Source organism: Synchiropus splendidus, chromosome 5, assembly GCF_027744825.2.
Source record: "Synchiropus splendidus isolate RoL2022-P1 chromosome 5, RoL_Sspl_1.0, whole genome shotgun sequence".
In the NCBI taxonomy this organism is placed as follows: domain Eukaryota; kingdom Metazoa; phylum Chordata; class Actinopteri; order Syngnathiformes; family Callionymidae; genus Synchiropus; species Synchiropus splendidus.
The window spans coordinates 30,503,830-30,524,861 of NC_071338.1; the positions used below are offsets into that span (position 1 = coordinate 30,503,830).

At 44.7% G+C, this 21,032-nt stretch overlaps 1 protein-coding gene across 3 annotated transcripts in view; it reads left to right on the forward strand.

Moving 5' to 3' along the window:
• The window catches only part of LOC128758949 (MAM domain-containing glycosylphosphatidylinositol anchor protein 1), a 194,075-nt gene that overhangs the window by 51,607 nt on the left and 121,436 nt on the right, over positions 1–21,032 (forward strand). For all 3 annotated transcript variants that reach the window (XM_053865466.1, XM_053865467.1, XM_053865468.1), the window contains one exon: positions 19,617–19,756. In XM_053865466.1, the coding sequence (XP_053721441.1) occupies positions 19,617–19,756 (140 nt within the window). The remainder of the gene's footprint in view (positions 1–19,616; positions 19,757–21,032) is intronic.

Below are 21,032 nucleotides of genomic sequence, written 5' to 3' on the forward strand. Positions count from 1 at the left end.
AGTAGCTGCTTCCATATATATATATATATATATATATATATATATATATATATATATATATATATACAGCAGATGAAGCCATCATTTATGTCAGTGTAACTATTAGCTTAGTAGGCAGAGACGCTGTTGGCACGTTTGAACCCCAATCACTTTACTTGGATAAAAATAGAATTAAATTTTGATAAGCTCGCCAAATGATGTGGTTACAATCTTTTAATTTCAGACCTCTTTTTTTTTGGTCCGACAAGATGCTGTTGCTGAATCACTTACAGTTCATATCATTAGAGCGTTTAAGTTTCAGGAGGAATGAAGTGACATCTAGCGGTTTGTCGTGAAGCAAAGAGTTGGAGCTTTTCGTTCTTCAGTTGTCTTGCTGGGTAAGGCAGGTGATCTGCAATAGTCCTGAGGCCCTCTCTGATCGTCTGCTGCCAGGCTTCCTTGTTCTACCTCAGACACAATCCTTGTTTTCTCCTCGTCTGCCGAACCTGATGTCGCTCCTCTTCACCTCCAAACACTTCAGAATGTCTCACCTGATCATCTGTATTGCTTGCTGCATTCATCACTTCATCTTCTGTAACCGTATTACTAGGCTTCATCTCCAGAAGAGCAAGAGAAAGTAGCAGATATTGTCTGAGAACCAGGTGAAACCTGAACCCAACCACATGGGAGGTGAGCCTCGCAAGCAGACACACAATCATGTGCAAGATCACAATAAACACAAACTGTTCAAGCAGAGTGTCAGTGTTAGTCCTGTCCTCAAGTCCACCAAACCAGAAACCAGGATGGCGAGTGCAAGACCAACACTTTAAGAGCCCAAGATCAAGTCGAGACCAAGACCAATGAGGGGGGTGTAGAGCACAAATACTGACTAGTGAAAAGGCTAAAATTGTTGCAAACCTAGAAGTAAAGGGACGTGATAGTGTGTCATGACTGTACAATTGAGGATAGTTGCATCAAGACTACGACAAAAGTCCATGCAAAAAAATAAAGTCAGAGCAGAAAGAAGGTCCGAGACATAGGGATGGTTTATTGGTACAAACCGAATTCCTTAGTGACAACTGAGTACCGATTCAACTAAAGTGAAACGGTACCATGTTTCAGTATTTGAACGCATCCTTGTGATTGTGAGGGTGAAGATGAGTAGGTGATTTTCCAAGCCGGACATGAACACACCATTGCGACAGTGACAGTGTCGGTACCCGCTGCACTTGTCTACATCACAGTTTGCAGCCGTTTAGCATGTTAGCATTCAAGAAAGAAAAGGTAGTATAGTGGTAAAACTCGCACTCAAAACGCACAAAGAAAAGCTCAAGCACCTGAGAACATATTAGTCAATGGTAGTGAACAAACGGCGTCGGAGCATGGATGAGACAAAGTGGGCGCTTAAGTGGAGCTGACCTCTCTCAGGAATACGGGGTAGAGGGGGCACGTCCCTCGACCGTGTTGGTGTGTTTGAAGAGATAAAATATTCTGTGAAACCTAGTTCCAAATGAAATGAGATTCACAACTGGCTTTAAATATTCCAAAATCATCAAGTGGAAGTTTCACCAAGCACGATGAGGAGAACGGAAACATGGAGGGTGACGAAGCGTGCGTGACATGGTCGTGATTGGTTCGTGATCTCATCAAAAATGCGTAGCGAGAGTGGAGTTTCGTCCATTTAGTTGTTGCTCCATCACGAATGCATGAAGGGCTGCCACCTCTTGAACTCACACACAAAGTGCAGGTGGACCCAACTTTCCCGCCGGTTCTCTCTGGAATGTTCTAACCTCTGCTGGTGGAGTATCGATCCCGTTATATACACTGGGCCATGCCGCTGCTAAATAATTCAGTTTGGTTAAATAGGACTCTTCCATTATTCAGAAGTGTGGCACAGTGTAATTAATATTGTAGAGATATGTGACGGCCCGGGTGGTGTTTGAGTCTGTGACCGCGCTTTCTTCTTCAAGTCTTGGGTCTCCTCACTGCGTCCGGATGTTCTGGGGAACAGAAACGGGGAATTTAGCCTCATGGTTTTTACAGTGACACAGATCTCGCCTAATAGTGGCGCACAATGACCCACATTGTGCTGCGGTCTCTCTGATCCCACAGAGCGACAGAAGAAGTCGGGGTGCGCGCCGCTGTAGATACAGAGTGTGCAGCCGCTCGCTGCCTTTTTGCTGCATCGCCCTTGAGCCGACACACTAACAATAGTGTAGCATAAAAGCGTGTTGGTCTGAAAGAAAACCATAATGAATACGGTAATGATGGCTCACAGACAGGCGTGAAATCTTGCGCTGCATTTCTCTACATGTACAGGAGTCAGAAAAACACAAGAATATAAACAAAGATGAGGAACACACTGTGTCAGAGGCGACAAACTCTGATAACAAGGTGAGCCTGAAGTTTGAACTTGATTGACAGTTTGACCTCCAAATGACAGTGAAGAATTCACACACACAAAAAAAAAACCCTCCACAACAATGTAAGGGGAGCTGAGTCACAGATGGTGCTGGTGTTATGTAGTCAGAGTCTTCGTGACTTGCAGCATATTTGGGGAGATTAAGGTTTTTAGAGCATGAAGCAGTGATGGGCTGATGAGGCTTCATGAAACAGTGTCCTCATTTTCAGAGCTCAGTAGGTGGTGCTCTCAGTATAAAAATGAAGTGAGGTTTCATTGAACTATTAGGTGAAATGCGAAGGTTTTACAACACACAGCGCCCTCTAGTTTGGTCTGAAAATGAGGACATTGTTTCATGAAGCCTTATAATCCCATCACGAAACACCATGCATGCAAAATCTGAACTGACAGTGATTTCCGAAAACAACCTGCCATCCAGCGTCTGACGAAGAAAACTTCCAAACCACTTCTACCTAAGACAACTTGCTGTTTTGCCTCATAAAAATGTATCTGAAGTTCCTACTGATAGTTAGTCCAAAGTCCACACTGTTTTTATTTCGTTCTTGTTGTCAGAACGATAAATCGATTTCAACGCACAGTTTTAGGAAGTCAACCCTAAACTGAAAATATAGCTTGCAACTGTGGATAGGACGTTTTGCGCATGACTCCTGTTGCCTCCTCATGTCATGACAAGATGCTTGTCTTAAATTCACAACTTCAAAGACGTAAAAAAAAAAAAAAAAAGGTGCAAGCTGACCTCATTGAAAAAAGTGGACCATTGCATCCTATACTAATGACAAAGGCAGCTGCATGTTGACTCATACACGTTTCAGTTGGTAAGGGGGGGACTTTCTGAAGTTCTTGCAGTTGCTATTTATTGAACGAAATGAGTGCCATCCCATGGCTTCCCCATGCCTAGCCGCTGGCTATCTTTTACTTGACACGCTACCCGCAGTGCCAGCGCCATATGCTGCGAAAGTCGGAACATGTGCTTGAATTGAAAACCTAATACATTGACGTGCAACGTTGAACTATGCCTTCGGCGTTAGTACAGGACGCGAAAGTCCACTTTTCCAACATCGACACTTTATGCCATTGTCATTGTGCCATTGAAGTCGTGAAGCTTCAGTTACCAAAGCTTCAGACGTGTTTTGCTGCGGCCGGTGTCTTCAGTTCACTCGATCACACCAGGATTGAAATATGATGATATAAAGCAGCAGATGTCTGATGTGGACTTCTGCCCATCGTCCATGCTATCTAGTGTCAAGTGGGACCATCAGCTTGGTGCCTCCGCCACCGGTTAGGTCGTAATGTTCGTGTTAAAATTTGATTCCGTCTATATATTCCTGTCGAGATTGACAAAGATTCTAAGAGGCAGGTGTCAAACACATAAGGAAAGCCGAGGGTCACGCTGCTTCTGTGATGGTTCCTGGTGCGAGCGCTAGAGTTGAAGTGAGCATTTCACTGAGCAAAGTCACTGTTGGGGAATTCAAAGGGTCTCACATGGTTCTGTCTCATGACTGGGCATCAAGGGTCTTCACGCAAATGTTTTAAATTAACATGGAAAACTATGCAAAAACTGGATTGTCATCACTGACACCTTCATGGCATATTTTGATGCATATATCCGACTTTATTTCTTCTCTCCGATATTCTTGTCTTCTTCAGTCTTTCACTCGATGAAAAATTCATACTGCATAACAAGTGAAATTGACACGTCGTGAACTGGTGTAGCGTCCAACAGCACTTTCTCCTATGAAAATGTGTAGGAGAATAGCACCACGTTCATGCCCAGAGAGTAAATCATCACATTTTAAAACTCATATCAGCCCTGTCGGTCGGGAGAGCCTTCATTTTCTCCGGGGTATTGGCGTCTTGGTGAGAGATGAACGGGCTAACAACGCGGATATAGACACAGAGACGGTATCAAACGGCTTCCGTGCTCTCTTTTTTCTGAAAACACACGCAGACAAAGCAGCGGGCCCCACTGAGCTTCGCTGCATTGTCAACCTAACCCCTCTGAAGTTTCACTCCGGGCTTCAGAACCGGCAGAAGCAGCGAAAGAAAACAGAACGCAGGGAATACTTTTGAAGTCTCCGCCGGCGTATTTGTCAGGAAATTTGACAAGAGTGGAGGAGGAACGTAAAGAGCGGGAGGCTCCCTCATTAGCCGAGCGCGGCGCAGGACGCGGAGATTTACTGATCAGATTATTGGAGGTGAGCGACAGCGAGTGGAGGCGGAATCTATTTTAGATGGCATGCCCGACGTTGAAAAAAGTTCCAGCTTGAAAAAGTTCATTCTGAAGGTTTTCTCTTGGCCGTCACCGCACGAGTGGATTTGTTATCGTACTTTAGCCTGTCTTCTTTAACTTGTTTGCCAAAGAGTCACAAGGGAAGCAGTTGAAGAGAAGAGGCCATAGGCTCCTTGAGATCTACATGGTGGAAAACCATGAGGTTCCCGGTGCAGCTGTGAGAAGTAATCTATCCAGAGCCTCCTCCTAGTTGGACTGCCTGGAACCAGTGATGGGTTGATGTATCTTCATGAAAATGTCCTCATTTTCAGAGCTCAGTAGGGGGCGCTCTCACTTTAACGTGAGGCGTTATTGAAATTATTTTGTTTGTATCATAGCCTCTGAAAATGAGGACATTGTTTCATGAAGCCTCAAAAGCCCATCACAAGCTGCAACACCTCACTAGCTAACACGATACCCAAGCTACCTCGGCTGGCTTCTCTCCGGCTGGAGGAAATTTGATTCTACTTTGAGTCTCCCCCAGACACCCTGAGGAGAACCCTTGATAATCTTGTTCTTTCCGACAGATGAGAGTACAAGTCCACTGCTGAATGGAAAGCTTTGTCTTTTGGCTCAGCTCTTTCTTCACCATGACTCGAACATTACAGAGTCCACATGACTGAAGACACTACACAGATCCATCTGTCCATCTCCACCCCCACTCCCCCTTCTTAAGAATGAGACCCCAAGCCACTTGAACTCCTCCATATGTGGAAGACTCTCATCTCCAACTTGAACATTGCCTTTGAGTAGTGATTTGCTTTGGATTTGAACAACCTTTTCAATGAAACCTGGCATATTTTTTAAACCTAGAGCGCCATCTACTGAGTGAAAACACAGAAGTCTTATCAGCCTATCACACGAGCTAAACTTCATCTCAGCCCTGACAACTTTGCGTGATGGAGAAGCCATGAAATCTCTCTCTAGTACCATTGGTAGCTGAACCAATGTGCTTGTAGTTATTTCAAGTTTTATCGGAGCGTTTAGTTTGTCACAGTAAATCTCAGAACTGAAAGGTCAAAAGTCAACGTTTGTATATGAAGTCCGGCCGCTGCCTGACTTCTTGGGTCCAGCTCTACTTCTGGTTGTCCTTCAGCTTGAGAACGCACCAGTAGCTCTCATCTGTGACGGCAGGGTTGCCAGTCACAGCTGACGTCTTTCCCAGCACAATTTAACTCCACTACCTGCTCTCTGACCCGAACCCCGACCTTTTAAATAGAGAGAAGAGGAAGAGACAGATGCGGTCACAGGATGGCTGTGGCACTGGAGAAGAGACCCTTGGGGAGGGTCAGACTCAGCTGCCATCTGGACACAAGCTGGGTCGCATCGGCTTCAGCTGCTGAAGATGGAAAAAAAAGCCTGAATACGCTTTTGGGAGTCAAAACTGAGAACTTGAATTGACAAAATTGACAAATGTTCGAAGACATAGTGGATGAAGTCATAATTTTTGTTGATTTCAGCTCAAGTATTTTCCGGTTCTTATTTTCTGAATGCATTATCACTTGTTAAGAAGAAAGCGCTATTGTAGCACCAGTGAGGAGGCTTCATGAAACAGTGTCACCATTTTTAGGGCACAGTAGGTGGCGCTCTTTTTGGAAACATGAGGCAAGGTTACATTGAAATACTGTAGATTTTAGAGTGAAGAGAGACAACTAGTGGGTTCTGAAAGTGTGGACACTGTTTCATGACGCATCATAAACCCACAACAGAAGCAGTGTTTGGTGTCGTCTGCTCACAGTATAACTTCTCAGCTCAGAGTTGATCACCGCCTCAGCTACTGTAAACAAAAATGGCTGCCATCACACTGGAACAAACAAGAGTTGGAACCCTGACAGAAGTTACTTGGTGTTCCCTCTGTCACTGAAGTAGAGTGGAGATGAGCTCCATAATATTGTTCACTTGCATCATTACTTCACTTTTGACTTCAAAAGTATTCAGATTCACAGTATGTTTTTTTAGTATTAACTTCCTCACAAACAGATTTTAAAGCCTCAGTCGAACAATAAACAGCACTAGCAGAAAGCCTGTTCCCAGTACGGGGTATCCAGGGCGAGTTCACCACAGGCCACATGCTCGTAAAACACGTTGCGATAATGGGGATGAAGCTATGGGAACATTTAAAAAAAAAAAAAAAAAAACACACACACACACACACACACCCTCGTCCTCGGGGGGTTCGAGTCTCTCCGTTCCCAGCTGCCAGTTAATATTTAATCTTCTGTTAAATACCACATTGTTGAACAGCGACTGTGTTTCAAACGCGTTTAGTCGCAGGCATTATTTGTTTGTGGGAAGTTTACTCTTTCATCCGGAGATAAAGTGGCTCAGGATGTCGGCGGCTCTTTTGGAATAGCGGCGACCTCCCGGCACCAAGCTAACAACTCTAAACGCGTTGTTACGCTGCACTGATTCCTGGCGGATGACGGAAAGTTGAAGAGCAGGTGCTTCTGACAAGTTGTTTTCGGACTTTGAAAAGAATCACTGGGTGTCAAATCCGTCGTATTGGCTAAAACACTTTTTAGAGTCATAGCTAGACACAACTGACAAGCAAAGCCTTGCCAAACTGCTGGCTCCTCCATTTCCTTAAGAATGACCCTTAAAAGACAAAGGTTTATTGCAAAACCAACCGTGGGCGAGAGAACTTTGTTCTTCGCTCCAACTGTGGCAACTCTATCGCCACTTGCTGCAAACATTTTTCATTCTCAAAAATGAATTAAATATTGAAGATATAATACATGTGGGGCAATAATGAAGTGGAAAAGTTGAGCTACAAAGTGGCAAATTATTGAAAACTTCTGTGTTTGTGCCGGTCTGAAGCCCTTTACGATGTTATGATCTGGACTTCTCCAAGTGTGAATAAAATTGAACCTTCCATTCTGCCGTGTTAAATCGAGGAAAAAGCTTCCTGCTCAACCATCCCAAAACTCAGAAATTAGAAGTAATAAGTCCATGTTGCAATAAGCTTTTGGGCACTTTCTCGACCCACACTCTCTAGATTCCCTCAAAATGAAGGAGGTTTCTCTCTGTTTTTTAATGAGCAACAGATGAAAATCATTACTTTCCGGCGTGAACTTTTGGTGGAAATGTTCTGCGTGAGACTGAGTCTCCAGATTCTCTGGCGAGGGGATTTCAGAGGGGCTAATTGCTCCCCTTGTCACCTCCGTATTCAGCCATCGTTCAGTGTCTCCTTCTCATTTACACATCGCCTGAACTCAGGGAGCCGTCGCCACCTCAACATTTGGGAGTCGACAGTCTCCTTCCTTTCAATTCTTCACTTGCAGACGCTTTATTGGCGTGACTGATGAAGCGGGCTGGAAAACACAATACGTTATTTTTACTGGTCCTGTCGGAGTCTTTTTCTTTTTCACTCTGACACAGACTCACTTTTGCCTTCGCTCACGCACATAACTGGCATTTGGTTGAAGCGTTTCTCACTCCCTCCATCCCTCCTGCTGCTCACCCAGAGTGACCGCTGTGAGACTTTGGCACCAGTGCAGTAAACGTCCTGAAAATACAAACACAGTTTCAGAGCTTCAAACTACAACTATATACGTCAGCACAACTTTATCAACACAATTAATATACATAATATTTTCCCACTGTGGACCCCCAAAGCTCAAGCACAATGACTAGTATTTTACGTGGTTGTCATGACCTAGAAGGCCCTTTGTGTTGGTGTAAAGTTGTGTACAGTGGAGGCCCATGGTTGGGCCACGAGTCCCTCTTAAAGGGCCGCTAGAAGTTTTTTGTTTTACACCTCTGGGCCATGAGGACCGCAAGACGCTCAGCCTTAATACACTCGCCACATATGGTGGCAGTAGTGTGTCATGGAATTGACTTGACAACTGCACATTTGTGATAGTTACCAACTGGGAAGAATTTCTTGCAAAGAAAAGATGATAAATAAAGTGATGGCGCCCCAACGGTGAAAATTGTTCTCCTGTTGGAGCAATTTTTTTAGATGGATTATTTTATGGCGAAACTGTCATTTACACTTTACTTGTCTTATTTGAGTTTATTTAGGAAAATATTTTTGGATATTTAGATGTTTTATTATATTTATTTTATTCAGAAATGTATTCATGCTGTACACTTTTTCTAATTTTCTCAACAGTTTGCATCAAGGGTTTTATTTTTCTTCTCTTTTTCTTCAGTTAATTTGGTGAACATGACTTGTACCTGGTTCTGCTGCTGGTTGGACTTTTCAAAGACAAATATCTGTATGCTGATCACATGGTTTCATGTAATTTCACAAGGTTTGTTTACATGTATGGTTATTGAACACAAATGAATCTGAGAGAGAGCTGAGTCACAAGACGATGGATTTACCAATCGATCTACGTTCCCACCCTCACCTATGGTCACGAGCTTTGGGTCATGACCGAAAGGATGAGATCGTGGATACAAGCGGCTGAGATGAGTGTCCTCCGCAGGGTGGCTGGGCCCCGCACCCTTAGAGATAGGGTGAGGAGTTCGGTCATCCGGGAGGAGCTCGGGGTGGAGCCGCTGCTCCTCCACATGGAGAGGAACCAGTTGAGGTGGCTCGGGCATCTGATCCGGAGGTGTTCCGGGCATGTCCTACCGGGAGGAGACCCCGGGGAAGACCCAGGACTCGCTGGAGAGATGATGTCTCCGCTCTGGCCTGGGAACGCCTCGGGATCCCCCGGGAGGAGCTGGAGGAGGTTTGTGCGGACCGGGAAGTTTGGGCTTCCCTGCTCCGAATGCTGCCTCCGCGACCCGACCCCGGATAAGCGGCAGAAGAAGGTGAAGGTGAAGGTGAATCTGGTGGGCCCCAAGATCAAAATGGTTAAGAATCCCTGGTCTCAATACACATGCTGGTGAGTCATAATCATTGTCAGGACCATCATCCTAATCATTCATTTTCTCCTCTGCATGTCTTAGTTCGAGTTCCCTATAAAGCGCACTAGTTTTCTCTTTCAGTACCTTGGACAGCTCCCTGTCCCTTTATAGTCATTTCTTTGCCACAGTCCTCCACCCCCACCTCTCTTGTTCCTTCTCTCCAACACAACTCTCCTCTTCCTGTCCTCATTCACTACATTCACAAACCTTCGTCTTCTTCATCCCCGACATTCACGGTCCAACACTGTCCCTCCTCTCCACAAACCATCTGTCCTCCCTCACTTTGTCTCCCTCTGATGTAGTCGCTGCTCTGTATCTTGCTTCCCTCGCTCCTCTTCTGTCTTATTAAGGGAGGACCATAAAACCCACCTGGTGACCATCGGTCAGATTGTCAAGATTTACATTCAGCCATATGTGTATTTTAAAACCCAGTGCTATCGCCAAACTCTGAGAAGTACTTGAAGTGAAGTACAGCCGACTTTGTGTAGAAAACAACACTCATGTTTTCCCATGTTGTTGACAGCGTTCTAGCAGTTTTGCATTCCGCATGAGCCCCTTTCCTTCATCACCTTCATTTGAAAAGGAAATTGAACTTGAAAGAGAGTTTCCTCGTATCATTTTATCTCGAGTCACTTTGCTCGTGAAGATTCGTTCTGAGACTTCCATCACAGTGTAACAATTATAGCCTCGTTCTCCTCATCATCAAAACCCCGCTGCTTCATTTATGACAAAAATAAGCATGTGTTGCACCTGAGGAGGCTTGTGCAGCATATGGCACGCACACACACACACACACCTACGCTCACACAGCCATTTGTCTCTATATCTTCATGAGGACCTCTCATTGCCATAACCCTTTCCCCAGCCTCTCACCCGAAACCAAACCATCCAAAACACATGGCTCACCTGAACCAGGACTCTGAACCAAACTTAAATTCAACGATCATGACCCAGTTATTATAGCGTCTTCATTCTCAAACTGAGGCTTGAACTTATGGGGACCAGCTAAAATGTACTCACGAGAAAGCGTTTTGTCAAGATTGCTCCACACAAGAAGAGTTAGACACACACAAGCACACATGTTTGTCTTCCTATCTTAGTGAGGACCGTCATTGACATAACCCTTTCCCCAGCCTCTCACCCGAAACCGAGCCATCCAAAACACATGGCTAAACTTAACCTTTACTAAACCCCAATGATAATAACCCATTTATTTCATATCTTTCACCCTCAAATGAGGCTGACCGAAGTGAGGACCTGCCAAATGTCCTCACTTTCAAAAAAAGTCCTCACTCTGTGATTAAAAACTCATACAGGTTCTCACAAAGATAGTACAAGAACACACACACGCACACTCACAGATTTGTCACACCATTGTTGTGAGGACCTTTCATTGCCATCACCCTTTCCCCAGCCTCTCACCCTTGACTTAACCATCAAAAACAAATGGCTCACCTGAGCGAGGACCAAACGTGCACCCAGTTATAATGACCCAGTTATTTTGAGGTTTTAAACCTCAAATTGAGGCTTAAACTTGGTCCCCACAAATACATGAGGTCCCCACAAGAACTGTCCCCCGCAAGTACAGCTACACTAGGACCACACAGACACACACTGAAGTAATAAGCGCGGATCAGTCTTCTGTGTTGCAGCCAGCTGTATTCAGCTTCGCTTCGGTGTTGATCTGAGCAGATGCTAGATTCAGGATGGAGCTCCAGATGTTGAATCAATGTTTTTAAAATCCCACGCATTCATTTTGCTTGGCTGGTGTTGACCACAGCTGTCCAACACAAGCAGGAGAATGACAGAGTGAGTTGTTCCAGCGACTATTGTCATCGTTCGTCATCTGTGTTGCGACGTGTTTCTTTCTTCCTGAACGTCAAACTGGAAGCGTTTCTCTGCTCTCCAGTGGATAAAGATCTGAGCATATTTGTAACACTGAACACACCACACTGAAGTTAAGACACCTCTTAAAAGTCTGCAAATGCTAGAACAGAAACTACTGATGATAAAAAATAACTTTTACTAATTCAAACATTGATTTCTTTTTTGTTATTATATTAGATTTTCCTCAGCTCTGTGACACGACTGTGTGCAATTGATCCAAGGCTTGTTGCAGCAGTTTAAACTTAAACGGGGGGCCATATATTGGGTCGAGGATATCGTCTAAAAGGAAAAGACCAGTGAGGCGTTTCTCTTTCTTCTCCCATCTTTCCAAGAGCGTCGACGATGTAAGAGGTTTTCATGCCTTTGGTGGAACTCTCGCTCTCTCTTCATCTTTTCATCTCGGCGAGCGCTCGAGCGCTGCGACGGCGGACCTGGAGAGTCAAACTTGTTGGCTGTGTTCTGCAAAAGCGCCATCACTCCACATCAGACCCGAGCCGACACCATCACCTCTGGCTTCTGTCAGCTCCGTCGCCTCCTACTTATGTTTGAACCAAAGCCACTTCCATCGAGGGCGTCGGACTGAAGCCCTCTCAAGATTCAAACCTCCGATCTTGCCGTCTAAGTCGGGGCAGAGCAAAGTCTTTGCTGATCAAGATATGACGGCAGATGATAGTGATGCCCACGACAAACAATCGAGTTTACTGGACCAGTGAAGATGCCTCAATATTGAATTATAGGGCTCTGCATTTCAACATCATTTACCAGATGTGATCAGTTTACTGAATGGCTCTTTCCATTGAGCACATCTTCCATTCATATATGCCAGTAGGTTCTATTTTGCCTCCTACTGTGCCGCCACATCACGTCAGTGATGGAAGATGAAAACAACAAAACCATTTAGCTGCTCACCTTGTTCTATGTGTCCGTAAATATAGACTTAGACTTGGACTTAGACTTTCTTTATTATCATTGCACACAAACATTGGCCCCTGAAAATGAGGGCACTGTTTCATCAACCCTGCAATACGGTTTCATGATACTGTATCTAACCATCACGAATATGTACCATGAAAATGGGCAATGCTCTGATGAGAGTTCTTTGGTAGCGTAACAAAACCAAAGGAACTCCTCAAAAGTTCCTTTGGTTATGTTGGCATCAACGTGTAAGTGAACTGACTGAGCTCAAACTGCGACGCAGAGACCGGCAGGAGACTCAAATGTGGACCTCAACAAATGCCAGCAGAGAACAAACTAACAATAAACACCATTTATTCAAACATTACAAGTTACTTTAACTCCATTATAAGTCCAGCAATTTCCAATGAACCCAACAACAAAAACAAACAAACATGGCAGTTAAAAATGGTTGAAATAAATATGCAGGCACCTTGCAGTACAAGCCTGCGGTTGGAACTTAAGAGAATTCCATTAAAACAAGGAAATACAAGGCCACAACCGTCCAGGGTTATTGGCTGATCGACTGATCCCTGCAACTTCCTCACGATAAAAAAAAAAACATCTTAGTAACCATCGCCGCTGTTGCCGTCGACTTCAGTTCCGACAATTCTGCTGCTGCAGCTGTGAGCTCCCAGCACTAGCTTTATTTGACCCCCAGCGCAGCCTCCCTTCATAAATTCCACATGCTTTTGTTGTGTTGTGAATATTCCGGCATCATGATGCGAAGGCTTCGACGGCATTGATTGAAAAACTTTCCCACTGAAGAGGCAAACAAAACCTCCGTCTGTCCCTCGGGGAGCCGAAGAACAAAGAGAGATCTTGAAACTTCATCTATTCCCAAGGATGGCGAGGCTGCCAATATCCCATACCCAATCATATATTGGAGTGGATTTACTGTCCTTCACTGTGAAGCCTGGAGAGAAACCTTGCGCTCTTCATCAGCTGAAACACACCCGATCAAACACGGGGGACGGCGCTTCACTCCATCAAAAGCGCATTACATTTTCTTTGAGGAGCAATCGGATGAAAAGCCTTATATAACATGACGAACGGGGACGAGGATGGAAGCCACAAGAGGAACGACAGAATGGAAAAGAGTGAATCCCCGGAAGTTTCTGTTTCTGAAGTTCTGAATGAAGAACACCTTCGTTTTATTTATCTAAATACACATTAATAGACCGAAAAGAGAGAAGGCAAAGCTAAAATGGGTCCCTGATACGTTAAAGAAACCTTGGTGACTCATGAACAACTGGGTTCCCCAGACAGGTTCCTTCAATCAGAGTTTCAAAATGAAACTCTCCTCCATTCCGCCGAGTCATCTGGTCGTTGAAGAAATGGTGTTCGTTCACTCTCTCTCCTTCTCTTCCGTCTTTCCATTCAACTGATTTTCCTTTCTTTCGTCGCTCCTCCGCTGGAAACTGCTCTTCCCTCCACGATTCTCATCACCTCCATTCACTCTTCCTTCACAATCCTGTGTGCAGGGGACGCTTCAGATTGTTTCATTTCTTCTTGACCCTCTCCTACATCTATTCCTTTATTTCTTTCTTTTCAGTGTTTCATTCCTACTGCGATCTCAATCTTCCCTCTTTTCATTTGTCTTTTCCCTCCTCTTATGTTCATTTTTTTCCTCTTTCTTCTTCCTTTATTTCCTATTTTTCTTTTCATACCATTTTCATCCTCAATTTACCCCCTTTAGTCCCTTCCTTTCTTTTCTTGCATTTCATCATCTGCTTCTTTCTTTTTCATATCTAACCCCTTTCATTTTACTTCCTCTTTTCTTTCCGCTAACTTTTCTCATTTACCTTCCAATTCTTCTCTCATTCTTCTTTAATATTTCCTACCATCATTCTCCTTTCCTTTCCTTTTTCCTCCCAACTTCTCTCCCTCCTTCCTTTTTTCTGTCTGTCAGTGATGGAGAGACTCTCTGCTATCTGATGCTTCTATTGAATGAAGAGAACAGAGTCATCGACATGCAGGACTGGCTTCCATAACATAACTGCGCATATCCATCACTCTCACGTTACGTTTCTCACCAAGAGGGGTGGACGGAGGGGTGGAGTGGGACGATGGGAAGAGGGAGGCAAACCCCCCCCGCCCCCAACTCGCTGGCAATGGTGCAGTTTGTCACTGCCCCCCTCCCCCTCCATCTCATCATTTGTTCAGGTGCGAAACGCTCCTACCCCTCGACAGAAACAAACATGGCAGACGGCGCGGAATCGATTCATCAGCGTCGGCATGTGCCGATAGTTATGTTTCACTTGCGACTAATGTGTATTGAATGTTTGCGAAAGTTTCCTATAATGCACAAGCAACACTCTCAATCAACGGCCTTCTTGATCGATGGCTCTCCAGACATGGATAGATGGCTGTCACCGCCGCCGCCGCCGTCCTGGAACGACGCTCATTTTTCATCGCGATTCGATTGAGGCGCCTCCGACCTCAGCTGACCACAGCGCCGGTGTTGATGGCTTCGTCCTATCTGGTGTTTTTATTCATTTATTCATCAGGAACAACTCAAGCGGCGTCACTTTCTTTACCAATTCATTTGGCAGAGTGATGGATGCAGCACGGTGACAGGTGGAGGGTTGTCCTCCCGTCGTGGATCATGGTGTCAGTGGCAGGACTGAAGTGTGGTGGGCGTGAATGGACATGCCAAAGTCAGGTGTCTCCCACTCAAGCAAAAGCTGCATGGTGGTTTCTTCCTGACGTCCCTTCAGTCCTGTCCTTCCCTTTAATCCATGTGATATTTGTTCCCATCTTTCTAGATTTCCATTCCTCCATAGACATGTTCTCTTCCTTTTATACTTCATTCCATCTTTTTTCTATGTTCGATTTTATACCCTCTTTTTCTTCCATTTTCTTCAGGTCCCTGCTATGTACCCATCACTTCTTCCACTTCTCTTGCTCTTCCTCTTCAGACAAATATTCCGAAATCCAAACTGAAATAAAAACTTCAAAATAATATTTACTTCATGTAAAATTTCCTCATTTCTTTCTCTACCTCTCCTCCACACGTTGTACCATCCCTCTATCATTTGCAAACTTTCCATTTTACACCACGTTCTTCTCCTCTCTTCCATCCCTCTTCCTTTGTATCCTTTCCTTTACCTATCATTCTTCCCTTCCACCATCCATTCTCCCAGTGAATCCCACTTTATCTTCTTTCACTTCTCCCGCTCTGCCTCTCCCATTGTATATCCTGCTCTCTTCCTATTAACAGCGCTCTAATATCTAATTTCAAGTATGATAAGTCCTTCTGCACTCATCCTTCCCTCCTCTCTCGGCACCTTCTTCCATTCTCTCCATCTCTTCCTCGACTGAATCAGCCAAGCCGCCGCAGGCGCCTGCAGACAGAGGAGCCGCTCTGTCCGACCTCCCGGCTCCCCAATAAGATATCAGGAGATAATTATTCACCATTTCTTTCACCCGTACGTCAATTCCAGTTTGGCTTCGGCGCGAATGAAATGCCGCGACTCTCTGGTGTGAATCTGAAGTCTTCACTGCAGCCTGGAGGTGAAACATGGCCAGGACGTCTCAGGGAAGGCAACATAAATATGACATGATCATGCCCTGCAGAGCTGCCTCCATCATCCGCCCCTTCAGCAAGGCACTTAAAGCTCAGCTGCTGGGATGGATGTGCTGCACCATTGTTGTAGTCTTCCATTTCAGTGAGGTGAATGAATCTGGCTTCATTGCTTCTCATTGCGGCAAGTGAGGCTTCCTTTTTATTATAGCAGTGACCATTACTTTCACTCTTTCTGCTGCTCTAACTGTTGCACCCCGTCTGCACTCGCTTCTTCACCTCCCTTCATCTCCTTTTTTTGTTTTCATTGTGTCTGACCCCCAAATATCGTCAGCTGGAATGGAAATGTAGCTGCTCTACTAGTATTTTGACAAAGGAAATGTTTGAAAAACTGGGAAATACTTTTACTTTTTATCAAGTTTCCTTGCCATATTTGGTTATTTAGGGGTTTAAAACAGAGCGTTGCACCAATTTTGTCCCACTAAAGAAACAATCTATCATTCTACACCTGACAGTGTATTAAAATGTCGCTGCAAGTTGTCGGATGTTGACGTGATGTCTAGACTAAGTTGGAAACCTAGTCTAAGTTCATTGAGATTTTTCGACAACAATAATGTCGATGCAACTAAGCTGAGTCCAAAAGATTATGAATAAAAGAGATAACGTTGTCAGGTGCCATTAAAAGAGGGATAAACAATGAAAAAAAAACATTGTTTCAATACCCAGGCACTGATGACAAAGCACAAAGAAAACATTTCAAAGCTATTCAAACTATGTCAAATGACAAAGAGAGGGAGACAGGAGGTCCATGGAGAGACCCGGACCACACGCTCTGAGAAATTATCATCTGCCTCTGACGCCATTTAGATGCCTCTGAGCGCATGTGCCAGTGTGAGTGAGGCAGATTCAAGGACAGAAACTCAGCAGATAAAAGTATTAATGTTACTACTCAGAATAGTAGTCGCCACGTGTGAGAGTGAAGTATATGATGAAACGCGAGTTAAAAAACAATGGGATGGATAAATGTAAGCGATAAATGTGTGTTCTGAAAGAGACACTTTTCTCTCGCAGCAGCACTGATTCATAATTGATGCTAAAAAGCATCACACAAAAAGCCTCTTAATCCATCTCAAGCTGTTTTTCCAATTAATATCTCATCAGCGCTTCATCAAAGTTGGACAATTTAACGCGGCAAATGGACGGCGTGGGTGACTGTTTGAGTGTGGAAAACAAAGAAATAAGAATATAACCATGTTGCTAAAAGCTGACTTCCATCAGCTCAAAAAAAAAAAAAAAACGCTATGAAGCCTCGTGTAAACAGGAAAACTGTGAAGCAGATGCAGCAATATCACAGAGGGAATCTTGTAAGCTGCAGCCATTCTGGGACCCATGATGACGGCGCTGCTAAACTGGGATTTTATTCAATGTGATTTAAGAGAGGGGAAGTTGCATCTCAGACTGATACCTCCATGGAGTTTACAGACGTTTCCAAGAATCAGCAACTGTTTTATAGAGAACCTTCAATCTGTGATCTGTATTGCAAGATAGGAAGGAACAAGAGCGCTTGTTTTGTACTTGGACTCTTGAAAACAATGACCAACAGGATGTTGTGCTCATAGACGTCGCCCCCTCTACTTTTTGCAGAGACTAGTTTTGTCTCCACCCAACAATCCACCTCACACAAATCCAGTAAACCATCGGAATCACGGTTATTTGCAGTAGTATGGAAAATTGCGATTCCGATGAACGCATCTTCCGTACTCATCCGAGACACATTGATCCACGCATCATCCGAGAGAGAGAAAGCGGTGACGGAAAGTAGTGAAAGCACATGCGAGCTATGATGTGCGCGCTCCTGTGGACCGTCACGTGTAATGTAACGTGTGATTAGCTCAAGCTGGCAACTTGAACAACGGTGGCCTGAGGTGGACAAAAGTAAGCCTCACTTAAGCTGGATTCATGAGAAAGTATTAGTATTTATAGAATTTTTTATAGAAGAAGCCATATTTCACTAAAAAGATGTAATAAGCCTGTGTTGCAGATGCTTTACTAGTAGCCTAATCTAAGGTGAAACCCATTTTAATCATCGATGACACCACTTGCTCGTGGTTTATGTCCCCTACACTTCTCAAAACAAACTTGCGTATGTTCTCTCAGAGTTGTTTTTTTTTTTTGTTACTTCTATTTTTTTATGTACTGTCATGTTTTGTCACGTCTCTCATGAAGGTGCGATGTGTTAAAGCTAGCGCAGGATATTGTGAGAGCTCTAAAAGGTTGCGCTTCATGTGGACCCCCCCAGGAATCAGAATGCAGTTTTGGTCACGATCCAGCAATAGATGAGGGGTTGAATGAAATGGCTCAAAAGAAACATGAAGTGTTTGCTCTCAGTTCAGTGGAAAGTCAAAAGGTGAGGAAGGTTTTGGTTGCTCGACGTTGTGATGCTAGTGAGGCGTGTTGATTTGTCACTCCGGTTGTGCTCCATCAGTCCGAGTGGGACGCAGTAGAAGCTGAAGGTGAACAGGCCACCCACTTCCTTCCTGTCGGTTCAATGCTAACAGTTGCGGAGCACAGTGAAGATTTGTTCTCCCTGTGAATCGATGCTAATCACATCATTGTGCCTCCCCCCCCTCTCCCTCCCCCACGCCTCCCTCTCTCGGGGCTTCACACTCTGCTCTGGCCTTTTCCTTCTCACCCGCTGCTTCTGCCGCTCCGTCTGCCTGCCCTCATCTGAGGCGGGGGTGAAGTCATGTGAGGCTACTGGCACGCGAGGCCGCTCTCTGCTTTAGCGGCTCGCTGACTTTGATGCTATTGTTGTTGCTGCTCTTGCACAGATCTCACATCATGCAGACATCAAGTGTCGTCGCTGCACCGCTGTCTGTTCGCAAACCCGGAATGAAACACGACATCGCTCGTCTTCAAACGTCAGCGGGCCATTACATCTGTTAAGGTCCATCGCAGGGCTTGATGAGTCACTTCAAATCAATTTCCGATCGCAACATAAAGTGCCTCGTGTAGAGAGTTAGCAAGCTATCAGACAATTAGAGGCCAGGAAAGTGTGCTGCACTGTGGAGCCTGCTTTTCTCTTCTTTTTCATTGGGTAGAATCATTTTACAAGGGAGGATAAGCGTAGCTAGGATTTGTCTGAACAAAGCAAAGGCCTGCTGCATGTCTGAAGCCGTTTTTGATTCTGAATTGAAAAAGCTACACACCATTTAGCACCTCATATTGAGTTTACAGTGAACTTGTAGCTTTCTTTCAAGGTTTCTGACATCTGTCTGTCACAAGTGAGATGGGCTCCATTTTGGGACTTTTTTAAACAACATATTGGGACAAAATCCAAGCAAAGGTAACTTATAAGTTTTCACTTTTACAAAAGTGAGAGCCAGTTCAAACCAATTCAGAGACCAAGAACTACCACAGACCCGTGGGGAGAAGTGTGAAGCTGAGCGTGCACCGCATGATTTAAGGCCCATTTTGACATGAGTTGCGACTATTTTGGGGATCGGTCTGACTCAATCGTACGTCTCGCATCGTGTAGTGAGAATCTGGTGTGGAATTAATGTGATGTTCCGTTCTCCAAATGCTGAAACAGCCCTGAAATCTATGGCGTGTTCATGGATGCTGCTTCTCAGCTCCAGTCCTTGACGGTCTGACGCCGTCCTGCTGCAGCCATGTCCTCAATACATGATGTATGAAGTGGTGCTTGTGTCCCTCCACAGCTCCAGCCAACGCTCAGATTGTGCACTCAGGAGCAGCCTGCAACGTGAAGGATGATAACATCAGCGAGAGAATCTACACCATCAAAGAAGGAGACACGCTGGTGCTACAGTGCATCGTCAAAGGGCACCCCAGACCACAGGTAGGCGCCACCTGCAGGCGACGTCTCTCGTACTTCCCAGGAAAGCTGCAAGACTTGTTTTATTGAAGGAGCTTTGTACCTTTGACGTGGCTTTCTTTATCAGCTGAAACCTGAGTTAGCGTTAGCTTCTGGCTAGCTCAAAACTGGCTAGCAGGAACCTAACCACTCAGAGAGCAGATCAAGGATGATAGAGTCAAGTGCAATGACTTGAGTGATTTTGACTCGCATTTTCTCCTCCCAGAACAAGTCAAACTGCATCTAAGGTTGAATATTCTTTGCAGTTCAAGTGCTAACTGGTGCTGTTTTGCCCCTTTGAAAGTCAGTGAAACCCATTTGTCTGACAACTTTAGGAAAATTTCCCCAGAGATTTGTCAGCATTTGAAGTAGAGGATCATATAATAAATCTGTGATGTCACAAGAGAAATGCAGATAAATATTAATCCTGATTGTTTCTCAAAGTCACGGCTGTTAATGGCGACCGAAGTGTGTGTGTGTTCTGGCGGTGTCTGTGTTGTGTGTCAGATAAGGTCAACACTCAGCCTTCAGTTGCTTCTCTCTGTCTTTAAAGGCTCCATCGAAATAAAATGTATTTTGTTTCTCCCTCATAAACACCCAGTGACAGGCTGGCATTTCCATCCATCGCTGAAATACGAAGTGGAATTAGACTTTAAAGTTGGTCTGACCTGGTCTTCCTCTTGTCGATGTTGGTGTCGCCAGCTTCTGCGGCTGATGGCTCCTTCTCCTAATAACATTTAAATGTGCGATGAATTGATTCGCAGTCATTTGCCTGACTCTATATCACTGTTAATGAGATCGAGTAGAATGGCGGAGTCTGCTGGGACGTCTGGGCTCTTCGCTGCTCCCGCGGGCCAGTGATCTTGTCTGGCCTCTCCAACAGTCTCAGAACGTCTATTCAATTGAACATTATTTAGCTTTAGTTTTCGCAGAACAATGAAGTGAAATGGTGAAGAATATGAATATACGTTCATGAGTCACGTACGGCTTCTAGTTAAATCACAGAAACCACTGCTGTTTGGTTCTTTACTCATCCACCTTATGATCATCTTAAGGCCAACAGTCCAACAATGAGGTCCGGACCTCCTCCTGCGACAGATCAGTGCAGTCGACCAGAGAGATATTCAGTTCCTCTGAGATCTCCTGGTTCCTCTGTTGGTTTCTGCTGATGTGACTGAGCTTTCGCCCTCTCTAAGGGAGGCAGTGGTTTTGTTCTTTATTATGTGATTTTGTTATGGAAAGGAGCCTGTGTTGGTGGGTT